We start from the raw sequence: 16,999 nt of genomic DNA, 5'->3' as shown, positions 1-16,999 counted from the left end.
AAAAATTCAATCGACAAAAACATACAACAGCGGGGATTCGCTGGTCGTCACCGACCCAACTACTAATCCGCCGGTTAGTGGCTTGACTATGGGAGAGCAGACGGGATCCCGTATTTTCCACTACCTATGGTCGTATGTACCTGGTAAAGCCTATTCGTGGCTTATATCGAGTCGCTGAAGATCCCATGACAGTGTGTAATTGTTCTCTCTTGATTTTGAGCACATGCAAACAGTTCAGCTTGGTCAGCAGCATGATCAATTCTGCCCATATGTGACATAGCTAGCGACAAAATGTTACTTCCCAAACGGTGACAAGGCACCAGACAAATAGAAGCTATGTTTCTTCCATTAGACAATTCTCAATACTTGTTGTGAGCGAGAAAATCTTGACCTCATTTGTTCGAAGAATGGTGTATGTGCACAGTCTCGTGACACTACGAGACGAGGTGCTTCCTGGTGGCTATTAAAGACCTATAGCTTAATATTATCTTAAAAATAGCCCTCTTTCTTACTAATTAGTCTGCTATAGTTAATTAATAGAAACGGCCTCCTCAGCTAATTGCACTTTTTTCTTCGTCACAAATTGTCGTCTATAGTTAAATAAGAAGTCATCTCATTTAAACACTATCCAAGGCTGTTTGGGGACACATGCATTTGCAGTGCTTAATATGTGATAGAATAATTGTGGGTGCACTCATAGTTATCATTACCGAGATAAAGACATTGTCCAGGGCATTGATCAGTGTAGGCTGGCTGAGAGCCACGCTGACATAGAACCACGTATTTGAGCATAACTACGCAACCCGTAGAACAGCACTCGAATTCAAGTCTGAGAACTGTTTCAGGACGAATGATGTATCACATGGAAACCCGCGTCGATCTGCTCTTGGTTTTATATTCAAATCCATTCCCTTGTTCGTCCCAATCTTGTCCATCTGTTCACTTCTTGGAAACCCATTCGAAACGCCTTCGATGATGTTGTCAGAACATCAAGCACGAACTTAACTCCCCACAATGCACAGTATAAAGATCCTCTCAATCCCCCTAGAGGCCGACATCTTCTCATCTTCCTCATCAGTACATCAAGTGCCTTCTTCCCCAATTACCCACTGACGTCACTGACCGGACAGGAATCACCAACACCCATAACAACTGACATCAGGCTAAACAATGGAGCCTTCTGAGCTGGAGCTAGCAGATAAGGACAACAGTGCCAGCCCGAGCACCATTCGTGATCCATGCAGGCGCTGACCTCACTTCCGTCTCCAGTAGGATCGCTATAATGCTTCTACATCATACCGCCCTTAATCAGTTGATCCGCGTGGTGATATTTCCTTCTGCAAAGGCAGTGTCTTCGTACTCTGACGAGTCGCAGAACGTATCACTCCTCTTTCTCCCTTGAGGAATGGCTGAGTCAACATATTCATACCTCCAGTCCAGGATCACGGTTTGTTTCAGCCACTTCGCAGATTCAACTCGACTTGCAGACAGAGGGGAAAGCGGCAATCTCAATTGGAATGCGAAAGCGCCGACCTTTCATTCAACACCGCACTCAATTCCACTTCTTGCAAGTATTCTCTACTCTTTTCCCCTTCATCCCTCAAACTAGATTTACAGGAGCATAAGGAACAAAAGGGAAGGAAGACAATACTATGGCTGCACGATTGAGCATCTTACTGTCTGAGAAGTGCTTCAGGAAGTGGTAAGCGGTAGGAGCTTGAATCATGGTCAGGGAGGCCCCATCAATCAGATTATCAGGGCTGTGATGCCTTCGACAGGCGTTTAGATTGACCGACTCAGATTGCTTAGATGTCATTGGTCACCTAAGACCTCACTACTGCTACTCGTCAAGATGACTGCCACCAATGCATGATTCACAGCATATTGTCCTGAGACCAATGGGAAGTTTCGGAAGACTACGGGAACGGAGGGAGCGGACCGTACTACAGACATGGGAACAATTGCCGATAGGCTCATTTGCGCCATTATCCACATTCGTTCCCGTTTACGGTCCGCCACATAGCAAGGAGAAACAGACCGAAGAGAGCTGAAAGGTAAGGACGCGCAATAGTGGCTCTTACTCAAGTAAGCAGATTCCACTGTGTCTGATGATGCATCGTTTCGGACTGAGGCTGCTCACGTCTCGGTTTGCAGAGGTGCCAGTACAGGAAGCTCGACCGCTGACTCCTTGCATGACTGAAATGAAGGCTGGGAAGTCATACTCTCGCTGGTGGAGTGGCTGGCAATTGAAGAGGGTCGAGTGTTTGAGGCCCGACAGCTGAAAACCCTATTACTCTATTTGGAGCTATGCATGAGGCGGTGAAGAGGGGTAGTGAGACGCGGAGACTTGGTGATTTGAGATATGGCAAGATGTGAACACAAGAGCTCAGATTGCAGGAAGACCTGCGATGGAATGTGACAGAAATCTACGGGTTTTCATTTGACTATGAACGAGCGACGGCCGAGATATAGAGGATTCTTTAGCGTTCAAGATGACAGGTCATAGATAGGGATGAAAGTCGAGATCTAGGCCGTGTCTTATCGTTCCGTGTCTCGGGGCGCGACGTGCATAGCTCCGATCTTAGCCTATACAACGTGAAACAGTACTTCCCACCAAACTTCTGCTCGTCATGTATTCATAGACTATCTCTCCTGAGATGTGTGCCTCGCCTCAGTCAGCCAAAGCCAGAAACCGTCGACATGACGGTCTCGTATCTGCGATGTTTGTCTGTCAGACGCACCTACATTACACCAGCATACTGCATGATGTCATTAAGCTTTCAGTTGAGACAGAATATGCCCTCGACAGCACAAAACCCCAAATGGCTTGGACAACGGTGCTTAAATCCCAGACCATCTCGGAGGGTATATAAGGCATGGACCGCCTACCCTCTCTAAGGTCTTGAGATATCCTTTATCACACACAAATATCACCTCAAACAGGCCAAAGTTATATAAACAGACATCATCATGAGCGCCACAGGTAGGTCAAGTCATACCTCCAACTATCAACTCTCTGATATTGACTTTTATCCTTAACTAGGCACAGTCCGAGACACTGAGCACGGCAGTATTGGTGAGGTTGAAGCCGGCAAAGGCACCATTACCCGATACGCCGATGGCCGACCAACGCGCTTCACCTTCAAGACAAAGTTTGATCGCCCCCCAAGGGTCCAGATCACGCCAATCTTCATTGACCCAAAGTCAGCATTTAAGCAATACTGGATTTACCATCTTGCTCCTTCTGGTGACCAGGCCGTCGACGAGTCTGGCTTCTACCTGGGATGCTGCGGTGAGACGGGTATGAGTCTTCATTTCGAGTACCTTGCTACTGCTATCTACACGGTTGGGGACGATTGAGTGGTCGATGAGTAAGCAGTTGTAGTGGTTATGACATCTGGTAGGGGGGACTGGAGGTAGTGCAATTTCATCTTTCTACCGATGATTCAAGCTTGTATGTAGAAGATGAGAATAGGTTCAAGAGGAAATCATGACTACCGCTCGTTCTTCCCCAATAATAGTTTATTAATTCTGTGCTGGAGCCCTTACACGGCATAATGATAGACAATGACATAATGTCAAGGATCAATCAGGTTTGCAAATAAAAGATTTGCCAACTGCAACTTAAAATGAACTATGTATGAGCTAAGGTCACCAATATCAATCAGATGTGTTTATGTAACTTTTGTGATGTTTTCTAGACCTTGCACCAATGTGTTGTAAGATCTCCAAGGCATGTAGGTCTTTTACTCCAGACTGTTAGGAACCAGGATTAAGTATAATCATCACGGTAAAACTAACAGTATGGACAGCAATTTCAGCACAATTTAACTTTGGAACATGTAAATTTGATATAACTATCCAATTGCTTCAATAAAAGTACCTAATAGTCAAAATATCTCTTGGCCTTACATCATCAATCAATCTTGATCTTGCAAAGCAAATCCGCCATCTCGTCAACGGGTCCTATTGCAATTCCCTTCTTGAACTCCTTTTCCTTCTCCTCAGGCTTCTCAACCGGCGCGGATCCCTCTGATAAATGGAGAAACCTCAATAGATGTTCAGGTACCGCGGGCATTTTGAATTCACAGTGGGGAATCCATCTGGCCAGTACCTCCCGCCGAAGCAGGGGATCCTGCATAGCGGACATGTAGGGGGAAACATTCATGCCAGGCTTTAAGAGATGGGCATGCTCGATCCAGTTCTCTACATTCTCCTTACCGAGACGGAAGGCCTCGGCGACATCAGGGGAGTCGACAATGTCCTCGAGGACGTCGATTGCAACGCGGACTCCCCAGATCTTCTGCTCAATGGACCATCCGTTCGAAGACTCTGCTTCGAAGTCAAAGTCTAGAAGCTTATCAATGGCTTCGTTGAGACCAAAGATCTTATCCAGGTCGTTGAATGAGTCCCGGGCAATATCCCAGAAGATCGGGTAACAAACCCGATATCCGTGCAGGATGTGAATGTGACATAGACCATCAAGAGTTTCCATATCGACAGTAGTTTGCTTCACCTTTGTGGATTGGGTGTTGTTCATGGTGGGTTTTCCTTGATTGAAGAGCTGAACTGTTGAGGTTTCGATGTCTTGATATATTGATGATTGGTGTGTTGGATTGTAGATGTGAGGTGGTGCGTGATGGAGTTGATGATTGGAGGTGAAAGTATCCTATTATATAGCAAACACTTCGCCACAACCAACTGAGGGATACATCGAGTGTTCAAATCTACTAAGAGAGAAAGTAAGAACAGCAAATTAGGTCGTAAAATACAGTACATGATGCGATTACGGGCTGTGTTCGCATTTAGCATTTGTCCCATTACAGAACATTATATGCACGTGCTGTAGTTCCCAGCGAACAGTCAAAGAGGCCATATTCTTGTACCCAGAACCAGCCACGTATGGTGTTTCTGTTCTCTTGTTCAATTGAGTGTTCAAGATAGCGTCGTCTGTGCGCTCTTTGTCGACAGGCCCCTCTTCACAATGCAATTGGCGTACAGAGGAATATTACCAGATTGAGATGTTTACCGAAGCTGATTTGAAGTAGGAGGGTATAGTATTGGCTAATTATCGAGTGTATGCAATTCTTTGTATTGGCCATGATGAAATAGCGTCATGGCAGCGACATGGGGGGTTGAAGTTCCACGCGTGTCTTCTTGCCTTGGGAACACCTTGACGTTGCAATAACAGGTTTGCGCTGTTCAAAGATCATTACAACTATATCCTTGCGCCCTTGGATGAAATTGACAATGACGGCGAAGGTGAAGGCGATGAAGATGCCAAGATTGTTCTTCAAACTTTAGGGCTCTGTCGCATGATCTTGGAGAGGACGTAGGAGTTACTGATACCACGATTTTAGATGATGAGATAAAATTCGTGAAAGGCCTCAACGATGGAGCTTTTGTTTGTGTCCGAAATAGTAGTAATTGGCTTCATAACTTGAGAATCGCTCAACTCCTCGACGGGCAATAAATTGACACTATACGAAACAGTATAGGATCGCCGAATTGTGGGGTATATCGGCAAGTGACGACATACTCACCCATAATAGACTTTGCACTATGGCATACATTTCAATGTATTCATTGCCGATTAGCCGTTCAGCAAAACCTAATCCTCTTATTAATGACACAATGCTCGTCATAATTACCATATGCACGTCATTGCTGACATTCCGCTAGATAATTCCTAGACCAAGTCATCAGAGTTATATATAAGCCTTTGCATAGTATCTCCTGATTTATTTACTCTTTAGCAGCACAAGGCCTAGAAATTAATCAAGCCCCTTTCCAGTACGATAGAAGTCCAGCAAGAGCCACAATGCCTGAGACAAAAGACCAAGGAGTAAGTGTTCCCATTCACATCGACATTGATCTGACTAATTAAGTACAGGAAAAGAAGGAACAGTCAGCGCCACCGCCTCAGCCCAAAGAAGCGCATGAACATGAAGAGGTTTGTTTTTCTATGAACCGAATACTCTACTCAGAACATTGCTAATAGTCTTAGCAGCATCATCACGGTAAAGACTTTGCAAAAAGGGCCGGGCATGCAATCACTTTTGGTGCAGGTGCCACGATCGGATCAGACGCCGTCAATGGGATTATCAAAAACCTGTAATAGCTTAACTTTGGCTCTGTTATTCAACAGGCCGTCTGTTACAATAGTCTAACAACATCCAAGCGCCACGAACCTGCCGTCACGGTCTAAGAACCAGATAGCTATAATAAAGATTGGTAATTTATGCGAAGGTTAATTATTACCGCTAAAATTTTTCTTATCTTGATAGATACCAGAACATCACGGCGACAATGGTATCTCATCTACACTCCTCAAAATCCGGCTTGCTTCCGTCATAGCCTTCTTCTTTTTTATCCTCCCTCCATTCTCGGATCCTTCCCCCAAGCTTATCGCCGCTCGTCTCGGTCTCGCAACACGAAGTCGCGACTCCGTCGTCATTTCAACATCTGCTGCCCACTGCGCAACCTCTTCTTCTTCCGCCTTGATCTCTTGATCCAACGTCCTTTCACAATGCGACCCAAACGCAAATATCCGCCCAAATGACGCAGGAAACACTTTGTGCAAAAACAGTCGAACTGTTGGTAAACATGGTGCTGCGATACTGACGGAGCTTTCTATTCCAGCCCATACCATTAGATCCATATAGTCCCATGTTATGTTGTTAGAGTGGCCGTAGAGAACGTTGTAGCGCATCTTGAGACAGCTTGCGACGAGGACGACGACCCCGAGGCTGAACATCAAGACAATGCCCAGTTTTCGACGAAAGGTTGATTTTGCTATCAACGTCAGCTCATATCCTTCCAAAACGTGGCCAGACATACTTTTCCATATGAGCGGTATTGGAAGTACCAGAACTACAAGATCAAAGATAATATTGGTGATGTTAATTGACCACTGCAGTTTGTTCAAGTCCATGCACCAAAAGTCGACATCTTCTCCACCAAATCGATCCCAATTCCATCGCATCGGAGTGCACTGGAAGATATTCAGTGACATCAAGGCGCCTGTACTGAGACTGATGATGAGAATGCAAGCCCAACATAGCTGGCAAAACAGCGTATAAACGTGACACAGACGGATATAGAACAGGATTATTGTGACTTTGGTCATTCCGAGAAGGAGAGTGTAGATAGGACAGTCGATCCAGAATAGCTTGGGACGTTAGCTTCAAACAAATGAGAGGTGTAGGCAGCATGTGATACCTTGAGCGCATGGGATAGATCATCTGCGTTGACCCACCAAATATCCTGCCCAAATGCCGACATCAACGCTGCATTGTATTAGCCAGTTCTTGAGCGTCCATTTCATTCCTTACCGTGGTGTCCAATGCCAAAATACACAACATAAATGATTAGAGAAGTGAAAGACAGCCAATCTTCAGGTGATATCTTCCTGACAATGAATAGCTTTGTGTAAACTCGAATGACTGCACAAAGGATGCAAAGAATGTGGATCGATAGGTAAGGCCAGGCATCGTTCCTTCGGTCGCGTCGTGGTCGCTCGCATGTTTGGTCGAGATATCGCAACGACGCTGGGTCGGTCAGTCAACCTAAGATGGCCAGCCGATCTGGGCATCACGTACCGAAGACTTGTGGAATCTGGCAATGGCTCTTGAGGCAGGGTATCAAGTCATTGTGAAAGGTCGTAGAGGTGCAGAAGCAACTCGGCTCGTTGCAGTCCGGGCTGGCCAACGCTCGAAAACATGTTTGCTACTAAAATTAGCAAGAACTACCATAAAGTCAATTATTCACAAACCGCGCAATCTGGAAGACTCGTGTCGAAGCTTGGAGTCCCGAACACGCCCGTAAATGCAAGCAAACTAAGAAGCGCAGTTATAACGCCTGCCCTCATCGCGAGAGGCGCATCTCAAAACAGACATGGAGTTGAAGAGAACAGGGAAGTTCAGAGGGACCAGGGCCAGGGGACAGGGACACAAAAAGGGGAGAGAGGCGACGCAGATCATTTTAGTAAGACAATCGTGGTACATGTGATGAGCTCGGCAGTGGATTTTCCTGGGTGTCGATCCGGTCAAGCGGCTTTCCTAGCTGGTGTCCAACGTCTGAGCGCATCCGTAACAGGATGGCTATTGGAGCTGCGAGTCCAAAAGGGTTCACTACGATTGTTAGCTCAGGAACAGTTTCTCGCGAGTGATTGGTTTCATCAGTTGCGATTGGTCAAGAAAGTTGCACTGCCGAACGAAACGCGAGGCGTGGCGTTGCTTGAGTTTGCACTTGGACCACTAGACGTGCGCTAATGGGGTTGGCTCGAGTCATGACGATGACACTTCACGTGGGAAATGCTCCGAAGCGCAAATCATGTGCGTCATTACGGGGAAGGATTGTTCAGTGGAAGAGGAAGATCCAGTCTGTATTCTAATAAAGTAAGAGTTATCGCGCCCTCAAACCATCATTTGTGATCTAAATCTCAGGGCTATTCCTAACTCCTCCCAGAAGGTTCAGCTCTGCTGCGCCCATTTCCGCCATGGCTCTACCTATCGCCATATCTGCCATCTTCACCCTATCCCACGCGTCATGTAAACCACTGCCAATCTCTACAAGACGGCAAGATTGGCCGTTGCGATCCTTCTCGTCTTTATGGCGGTCGAACACCATCTCGAAGTGGGTGAATCCGTCGGTCTTGTCGAGCTCCTTTTGTAGCATAACGGCACGTTTTCCCGGACCATCCCGCGATAGAGTTGTAGTTGGCTTCTCCTTCTGTCCTCACTGTCGTAATAAAATGATGTATTCTCCGAATTCGACATTCGAAGTCGGATCCCTTCCATCAATTTCCATCTGACTGTCCTCTTGAGTTCCAAAACCTGCTGTCGCAACTCAGTTACAGCGTTGTCTTCACCGGTGTCCTCCAACTCATCTAAACCTTTGAGAGGAGGCCGTTCCTCAATCGTCAAAGTGTTTCCATCTCGATCCATATAGGGCATTGCTTCCTTGCAGTATGGCCGCCAAGCTAAGACTTCGTAGCCCGCCAATTGAAGTTCGCTGAAGGCTTGGAGTGCACACTTATCATGGCTCGGTCCACCAGACCGGGGAATTCCAACAGCAACATGGTCGCGAAGAAGCGACTCGAATTTCCACAGGCCAATGACAACGAATTCATAGCCGCCCGAGTCATCGGGGCATACACTCCTGCACAGCATGCTCGCACCCCACCCGTATTTGGGCAATTTTTTACGTGTCATCTGCACGAAAAGCGCATCACCCCTCATAGGCGAATGCATCAACAATGCATTTGATAATGCATTCACTTGAGAGGGGTTTGCGCTGAATTCCGTTCATGGTAAATCATTTGGTAGATGTTGTAGTTGTGAAGACTGTAATTGAATGTGTTGCTGTTTGACTGCTTACGTTATTATATGCAAGAGAATGAATTTAGCACGGGGAGCTACTGGTTCCCTTTATATGGCCAATTCCCGAACCACCAATACTCTACTCTCCAGGGATCAATGGCTACAAAATCAAAGGGCAAAGTTCAGGGGTTATATTGGTGTTCGACCGATGACTTCAATATTCATACATAAACAAGCCATGTTCTCTTTGAGTGATAATTGATCTCATTGTCAACCCGTTCCGAGTTCAACGAGAAACCGTCTGTAATCTGTGGAAGTCGTCCTAGCTTGACGTTAAGAGGTGGCTGGTCACTTGGGTACTAAAATTAGCCGGTCGAAAGATCCACCAAAATGCGCTAAACGTACCCAAGTCTTTTCGTCACTGAGAATCAGGGTCCTGGGGTTTCCCCGCCACGGAATAAACAGTATTTCAATTACTCCGCATCGTCCGAGCAAAACACCAACTGATATCTACATATGATTCAGCATCACCATGACTGCGTTACCCGAGAGAATTCCAGGATTCTTAAACTTGTCCAACGAAATCTTGCTTGCTGTCTTTACGCTATGCAGAAGCACAGAACGAAAGCATCAAAATGACACCATTTCCAGCCTGAGATTAACCTGCAAGAGGTTTTGCCTGCTCTACAGCGATTATGCTGTTCGTCGCTGCAGCACTTTAGACTTCAGCTGTCCAGAGAGTGTTAAGCTATTTAGCCAAGTTCTTGAAAACCCTCGAATCGCAGAGGGAGTACACGAGGTCAATGTCCGATTGCATTTTTACCATCCGTGGATTGCAGCCAGTCTTGACAATTTTGCCGCAGCCGTTTTATCTGAATGGGGTCAACGAACTCAAATGTTCGATGCAATTGACACCAACTTGGGTGGGCAAGTTACATTTGAGAGTCTGATGCAACGATTCATCAATGAGCTACATATGCATAATGATGCGTCTGTAGAGCCATCTACATCACGCAACACGGCAAGCCCGACAGACTTTGCGGACAGTATCCTTCAACATGCCTACAGAAAGTATAAAGAAAGCCACGACTTGCAGAAGCTCTGTCATGGCGGCGGCGCATTCGAATTGGTGGTAGCCCAGATCTTGACGAGACTGCCGAACATCCGGCACGTCATGCTTCACGACGGTGTTCTCACAAACAACTATGATCTAGGCCGCAAGTTTGACCCAGTTGGTGGACAAGACATCTCAGCTCAAGCCGAAATTCTAATTGAAGTCCTTTCTCGGCCAATGCTATGGGAAGAAGCACGTTGGGTCCAACCAAACGAATTCATCTGGCCTGGGGTTCCGACGAGGCTACTTGTGGATATTCCACTTGCACTAGGTGCTGTAGAGTCACTGCTCATCGATCAACTCTCTATCCATGTATCGGCTGCGCCGGATTACACGATAATGCAACTCAGCAGAGATGACTGCGACAAGTTATCAGATGCCATCAAGCGTCTTGACCTTATGCAGTTCAGCTTTCAGCCAAGATGCCGAAGCGGTTGTGGCCCATGGATCAGAAATGAAGACGAAAATGATACGGCCAGGACAGCGACTGAGATGGAAGTCATAAACGAATACTTGGGAGCAATCTTCAACGCCGGGTGCATCTCACATGCAGATATAAACCTCGGCGAGTTTTGGTACAGCCTAGGTCTCAAATCCATATTCGCTGCTCCGACCTCAGTTGGCATCGGATTTGCATGGCCTCTAGGAACTAGCCTACGCTCAATCCATCTGACCGAGATCTCAGTCACCACTACGGAACTTGGAACATTGGCTGCGGCTCTTGACGTGGACGTGGGATCGGAGATTTCGTTGTTTTTAGTTCACATCAGAGTTGGTTCCTGGCGAGATGCTCTTCAAATATTGAGAGACGGGCTACGTGATCCGCAGTCAGTTTCCATCAGACATCCACTTGGTGGTGAGGTTCAGGACCTCCCACATGATCAAATTGAGTCAGCTTTCGGCTCGCGACATACAGAAGAGGGTACAAAGGCTGAATGTTACGTTATGGGCAGAATGGTAGAGAATCCACTCAGTGAAGCTGGATAGGTATCTCACGGCTTTTGAAGATGATGCTGCCCTGGATACAAGATGACAATAGTGACGATGGAAGAATAGAGCCATGTTTAATATTACCTCAATTAATGGGCCATGAAACTATCTAGGCCGCTTGAGCTGTACGTTGGCCAACACCCACAGTTGCCTCCCCCTTCAAGCGGTAAAATGCATCGATTTCGCTCTCATAAAGCTTCAAAGCAGCTCGACGTGAAATGGTTCCTTTCTCCGTCCGTGGAAGAGGTCTTTTGGCATCTGCGATAATGATGTAATCTCTTCTAAGATATCCCCTTAGCAGCTGATTTTGATCTGCTTCATCAATGATATCCCCAAGACTTTCCATCAGTCCTTTAATGGTCTCCGAGTCTCTTAGAGTATTATCTTTCAGCTCTACCATCAGACAAGCGAACTTCTGGCCGTTTCCAATCTATCAAACGAGTAAGCGACTCGAGGTCATGCTACACAATGCAGGCTCACATACCATTACACATCCTTTGACATTGGGATGAGCACAGATCATGTTCTCCGTTTCGATGGGAGACAGTTTCTGTGCATCCTCCAAGCAAATGATGTCGTTGCTTCTACCCATGTAGAGCCAGAGGTTAGGCTTTGCCGGATGTTTGATGAACAAATCCTTGAAGTTAAATTCGTTCACGTCAGGAAAGGTATGAAAAATTCCTTGATGTAGAGCCCAATGTTCGTTCTTAACGGCGCGTTGCTCAAACAGACCCCTCTCGATTTCCGTGTATTCAAACCCGACGTAGGGATGAAACGAAACCCATAGGAAGTCTTCCTTGTCTACCAGCATGTCACCCATGAAGAGGCCTTCAGTTGTGCCGAACAGATTGTGAACACGTACTACCTCATTCACCTTAGCGGCAAGCTCTGCGCTAACAGGGCCTAAAAAGATTTGTCAACGAAAGTTGCATAACGAATTGGGGACGTACCTCCACCAGCTCCTATGAACTTGGAGGATCTGAACTTCTCCAATACTTCAGGGTGCTGGCCCAGCTCGTTGACATACACAGGCATGAAATGCCAGATATCAATGTTGCCATGGTTTGCAAGTGATGCGAGCAGATCCATGTCAGGGTGCACGCCGACGGGGCCCATCACGCTATGCGTATCGAATAGGAACGTCGCGAAAAGGTTCATAAATATCCCAGGGCCCTGTGTCCAAAGTCAGTCGCTCTATCTCCAGGATGAGGTAGCTGCCAAGACATACATGAAGAAGTACACAAGGGGAATACAGTCTATCGCCTTTTTCGTACAAGGTTGCCCATGGACGAGCGCCGTCATCACCCTCAAATGGTGGTAAGATACGAGCGGCGTCCATGGTAGCAAGCAAGCCGTTGCTGAGATAGATGGGCTTGGGCAAGCCTGTTGTACCAGACGTATGAAGAATGCAGAAGGTGTCCGCCATTGCTTCATCGTAGGTCTTTGTATAAGGATAGTAAGGCGAGCTAGACGCGTCGAGGAGTTCTGCGACTGTGGGAATCTCCATAATATGTAGCTCCCATGTCTGCTGGATCTTTTCAACCAGTTGATACGGCGGGTAGTCCACCGGATGAACCCAAAGGCTACATTTGGTCGCCTGAAGAAGACCCAAAGCAGCTTCGATGCTGTTACCTGGCGACAAAAAAATGACCTAAACAGTATTGTGTGTTAAAATAAGTCATAGAGACATTTTCCTCATTGCGCATTGTAACTTACTTGGTAGCCTACTTTGACGCAGGCCAGATTCAGCAGGAAATAGCGGATGTCATCTTGTCTGGTCAGCATCAGATAGATGCTGTATAAGCCAAAGATACTTACGTGGCCCGATGTATCCAATGGTCTGGAAAGATTCGCTCTTGCCAACAAGATGTTCCAACCACCAGGCGGTCTTGTTCACTGCATTGGCAAACTCGCGAGCTGTAATCTCTGTGAAGCCCTTGGAAATATCGGCAGATTTGGCAATGGAGTAAATAACTCGATCCGGTTCATCTCTGGACATCTCATCCAGGATACAAGGAATGAGTCTCCTACCGAGATCTCCAGCTGGTGCCATGGTAGTTGGTGCGTTGGGAGTGAAGCGATGAGTCAGGTAATTCTTTACGATTCTTGGACTGGAAAAGTAATGTCGGTGTCAGACTTTAAACCCCAGATACGAGGGGTTCTTACCCACCTTTCTCATTGCCATGTTGTCTCGGTGCATATCAAGTACCGATGGGTGTGCCCGCATGACAAACGGTGCCGAGTTGACATGGATGGATGCATTATGCATCTTTTCCCCGAAAGCTCGCAAACTTCCGATTGGCAAATGTCACGCTGCAAGTTGACGACTCGAATTAGTTTTCAGCGGAAATTGCTGACGGAAAGGTGCGGAGCACACGGCAGTTGTTGGACAGGGATTAGTATGCGAGTTTATGGGGTCTCCAGCATTATATTGAAATAAGCAAGCATTTGAGTGCTCGTGGGGCTTCCATTCGGGGATCCAAGATCTCCGATGTCGAGACTGGTGAGGGGCCAGGAACGTAGTCTGGTATTCATCCACCAAACAGTGATTTATTGTCTTGTACGAGGACATGTATCTAGTAGCCACATAGCCACATCAAAGTCTACACAAAAGAAGTTGCTTTTTTTATCCAAGGGCAATCACAGCGAGGCATCAAAGCCATCAATTCTTCCTTACATAGCACCTTGTTATCTTAACCTAAGCCATCAACAACGCCAATTCTATAGCCATGGAACTGGAGCCAATTTCTATCCCGGATCCAATCATTGTTGAGATTGATACTCCCACTGAAGATCCCGACACGCCCCCAGATGGCGGATACGGATGGGTCATCATCTTTGTCTGCTTCGTTCATACATTCTGGATCAATCTCTGGGCTGGATCCTGGGGCATCCTACAGGCAGGTCTGCTTCGAACGACTCTCAAAGGCTCTTCGCTCAGCGCCGTGTCATTCGTTGGTAGTCTCGGTGTAGCCTTGGGTCCTGCACTCGGGATACCAGCCATCCGAATAGTTCGTGTCATCGGAGCTCGCGCAGGCATGACGATTGGTATAGCCATCTATGGCTTTGGCTGCCTAGCCAGCAGTTGGGCTGCTGGAAGCCTCGTGGGCTTATTCTTCGCCTGTGGAGTTTCATACGGCATCGGATCAGCTTTCACCGACACCTTGTATAACACTCTTCCGGTGTTGTGGTTCAAGAAGAGACTTGGGTTGGCGAATGGCATCGTCAAGCTTGGTGGTAGTTTTGGAGCCCTTGTCGGAGCTGTTTCAGTTGGCTATCTGACTGAAGACGTCGGAGTCGCCTGGACCTTTCGGATATTGGGTATTGCATCGCTTGTTACTGGCATACCGACCGCTTTACTCGTCAAGGACCGCGGTGCTCCCCCAGAGTATCCTGTTAAATGGTCTGTCTTCAGAGATGCCTGTTTCTCATGGCATTTCGCGGCTGGTGCAGTGGGAATCTTCCCCATATATGCGCCAACCTTCTTCCTCCCCTACATCAACAATGCTCTTGGCTTCTCAAACTCTACGTCCATAGCCACGCTTGCCTGTCTTTTGGCATGTATGTCAGTAGGCCGAATTCTGACAGGGTATGCGTGCGATAGAGTTGGTTCCATGAACGCCTTGTTCTTTACCTCGTTGGTAAATGCGGTTTCTCTATTCGCCGTTTGGCCCTTTTCTTCCAACCTGGGACTGGTTCTCTTGTTTTGCATCCTCAACGGACTGTCAAATGGAGGCTTTGCAGTGGCCATTCCTACAGCCGTCGGTCGTCACTTGCCAATCGATGATGCACCAGGAGCCTTGAGTTTGCTTTTCACGGGTTGGGCACCTGGTATAATGGGAGGAAATGCAATATCGGCGGCGCTTATTCAGGTCACGCATGCAGATGTTGCGGACTCCATTGTGCCTTTTCGGCCTGCCATGTACTATTTTGGCGGGACAGCTTTACTTAGTACTGCTTGCGGTGTTGTAGCTCGTTTAATCTATAGCCGGGATATGCGAGTTATCGCATGATAAGAGGAGGGATGACTGTAGAGATATATCACGCAAGGTTCTATATTAGCTGATGATTCAGTGTTTTGACTCTCGCCGTACAATGCATGCTTTACAGTGGAAATACCTTGAGGATCGTGCTGAATTATATTCATGCAGTCTCTGGGTGATATCTCTGACTGAAACCCAGTCGGGTTGCTTGCATTCTCAACCTAAGAGACAGGTTACATCCACAACATGGCAGACTTCCAACGTGGCTATTCTACGAGATTCCATTAAGAGCATCACTAGTTTCAAGCACGATGGAGCAACTGTAAAGTTACTCGGCAATTAGGCAATCGGTCCAAGAGGTATTTCGGACTTGACCATAAAGCCTGTACGATATGACTTCTTGGGCCGAATTTCGGGAACCTCATCGGACAAACTGCTCTCAACAACCCCCTTTTTCCCCGGTTTTGCGAGACTCTTTTCAACTGCCGAAACTCAGTTGTTGTTACGAAACGCGTAACGCGGGACAGGAAAGGTTGATAGCCGAACATACCACTCGGTATAAATCAATGCAATATCACCATTATCTTACTGCATAAACCATCACTAGTCCTGCCCTCTCAAACTATCTCATCACAACATCACTTGAATCCAATACTTCTCATTGCCTACAATGGCCGCAGCTGTATCCAATTCTCATCACTCCTTGCCCCAAGCAAGACCCTCCTCAGCGGGCCAAAGCCACTCGGGTCTTCTCAAAGTTGTTCGGTCTGATCAGCCCTTCAAATCAGCAGCCATATCCCTCGTTTCACTCCCACCTGGAGCCCTGTTTGCCAAAATCATCGAGGCAACCCATGCTCCCCATGCTACATGGACTTCGTTCCAAACTGGCCGTGATGAGCACATGGAGTTTAACTCTGATATTGTCTTCATCAATCACTCTTGCGATCCTAACCTCGTGGTTGATACCGCTCGCATGGAGGTCCGCGTGGCGGATGATCGTCATATCGCAAAGGGCGACGAGCTGACCTGGTTCTATCCAAGTGCAGAATGGGAAATGGCTCAGTCGTTTCCTTGTGAATGCGGAACAGAGAGGTGCCTGGTTGCCATTCGGGGCTCGCGATATGTTGAGCCGGAGAAGCTGAAGGGGTACTTCTTGAACAAACATATACACGAGCTCATGGAGGAGCACGGGTCCAAGCAGTAATATGCTTCTGACTCTCAGACCTTGTTATTGTAGCATAGAGCTCACAGCAAAGCCGTGATACTATCTCCATAGTCCAATAGTAATAACGAGAGTCTTTTACTTAACTACTATTGCTTTACAATGTATTGAATTTTTAATTCCAGGAAATTGAAATGTGGGATTATGGATTTCCTATCTCTTGACAAATTGTATTGGGATCTTTGTTACCTGCAGTCACAAACCTGAATTCGTTTTTTTTCCTACCCCTCTTTGATCTCTCCCGTCAGAATATTAACTATTACCATTGGCTTGTTCTCTTTCTGAATACACCAATAAACAATAGCCGGCGCTACTGAATACCAGCATAAGTCCATATCGGATTACAGAGAGCTGTACTCATGATCCT

The 16,999-nt window shown here is 46.9% G+C and overlaps 9 protein-coding genes and 1 non-coding gene across 10 annotated transcripts; 5 read left to right on the top strand and 5 right to left on the bottom strand.

Moving 5' to 3' along the window:
- Positions 1-18: 18 nt before the first annotated feature.
- On the bottom strand, positions 19-134 carry rrna1. The gene has a single exon (XR_004093469.1). It is a non-coding gene; the product is annotated as a ribosomal RNA (ribosomal RNA).
- Positions 135-2,970: 2,836 nt separating this feature from the next.
- Positions 2,971-3,360, top strand: FPRO_12575 (uncharacterized protein; the record flags this gene model as incomplete). The annotated part of the gene is made up of 2 exons (XM_031224387.1): positions 2,971-2,983; positions 3,044-3,360. The coding sequence occupies 2 exons, from the start codon at positions 2,971-2,973 to the stop codon at positions 3,358-3,360; spliced, it is 330 nt and encodes a 109-aa protein (XP_031089651.1).
- A 556-nt stretch (positions 3,361-3,916) lies between these two features.
- On the bottom strand, positions 3,917-4,540 carry FPRO_12574 (uncharacterized protein; the record flags this gene model as incomplete). Its single annotated transcript, XM_031224386.1, has 1 exon — positions 3,917-4,540. One exon carries the CDS (start codon positions 4,538-4,540, stop codon positions 3,917-3,919), a length of 624 nt encoding a protein of 207 aa, XP_031089650.1.
- A 1,281-nt stretch (positions 4,541-5,821) lies between these two features.
- Positions 5,822-6,118, top strand: FPRO_12573 (uncharacterized protein; the record flags this gene model as incomplete). Its single annotated transcript, XM_031224385.1, has 3 exons — positions 5,822-5,845; positions 5,894-5,953; positions 6,008-6,118. 3 exons carry the CDS (start codon positions 5,822-5,824, stop codon positions 6,116-6,118), a joined length of 195 nt encoding a protein of 64 aa, XP_031089649.1.
- Positions 6,119-6,298: 180 nt separating this feature from the next.
- Positions 6,299-7,870, bottom strand: FPRO_12572 (uncharacterized protein; the record flags this gene model as incomplete). The annotated part of the gene is made up of 6 exons (XM_031224384.1): positions 6,299-6,795; positions 6,841-7,171; positions 7,222-7,289; positions 7,335-7,550; positions 7,602-7,728; positions 7,775-7,870. 6 exons carry the CDS (start codon positions 7,868-7,870, stop codon positions 6,299-6,301), a joined length of 1,335 nt encoding a protein of 444 aa, XP_031089648.1.
- Positions 7,871-8,436: 566 nt separating this feature from the next.
- FPRO_12571 (uncharacterized protein) lies at positions 8,437-9,173 on the bottom strand (the record flags this gene model as incomplete). Its single annotated transcript, XM_031224383.1, has 2 exons — positions 8,437-8,733; positions 8,817-9,173. The coding sequence occupies 2 exons, from the start codon at positions 9,171-9,173 to the stop codon at positions 8,437-8,439; spliced, it is 654 nt and encodes a 217-aa protein (XP_031089647.1).
- A 682-nt stretch (positions 9,174-9,855) lies between these two features.
- On the top strand, positions 9,856-11,424 carry FPRO_12570 (uncharacterized protein; the record flags this gene model as incomplete). The annotated part of the gene is made up of 1 exon (XM_031224382.1): positions 9,856-11,424. The coding sequence occupies one exon, from the start codon at positions 9,856-9,858 to the stop codon at positions 11,422-11,424; it is 1,569 nt and encodes a 522-aa protein (XP_031089646.1).
- Positions 11,425-11,536: 112 nt separating this feature from the next.
- On the bottom strand, positions 11,537-13,480 carry FPRO_12569 (uncharacterized protein; the record flags this gene model as incomplete). Its single annotated transcript, XM_031224380.1, has 6 exons — positions 11,537-11,857; positions 11,912-12,330; positions 12,378-12,600; positions 12,656-13,078; positions 13,144-13,196; positions 13,246-13,480. 6 exons carry the CDS (start codon positions 13,478-13,480, stop codon positions 11,537-11,539), a joined length of 1,674 nt encoding a protein of 557 aa, XP_031089645.1.
- Positions 13,481-14,156: 676 nt separating this feature from the next.
- Positions 14,157-15,440, top strand: FPRO_12568 (uncharacterized protein; the record flags this gene model as incomplete). The annotated part of the gene is made up of 1 exon (XM_031224379.1): positions 14,157-15,440. The coding sequence occupies one exon, from the start codon at positions 14,157-14,159 to the stop codon at positions 15,438-15,440; it is 1,284 nt and encodes a 427-aa protein (XP_031089644.1).
- A 640-nt stretch (positions 15,441-16,080) lies between these two features.
- Positions 16,081-16,614, top strand: FPRO_12567 (uncharacterized protein; the record flags this gene model as incomplete). Its single annotated transcript, XM_031224378.1, has 1 exon — positions 16,081-16,614. The coding sequence occupies one exon, from the start codon at positions 16,081-16,083 to the stop codon at positions 16,612-16,614; it is 534 nt and encodes a 177-aa protein (XP_031089643.1).
- Between the last annotated feature and the right edge of the window lie 385 nt (positions 16,615-16,999).

The sequence above is a fragment of the Fusarium proliferatum genome (assembly GCF_900067095.1).
Source record: "Fusarium proliferatum ET1 genome assembly, contig: FPRO_scaffold015, whole genome shotgun sequence".
NCBI lineage: Eukaryota > Fungi > Ascomycota > Sordariomycetes > Hypocreales > Nectriaceae > Fusarium > Fusarium proliferatum.
The sequence above is the reverse complement of the archived record's forward strand: the minus strand, read 5'-3'. Positions and strand labels throughout refer to the sequence as shown.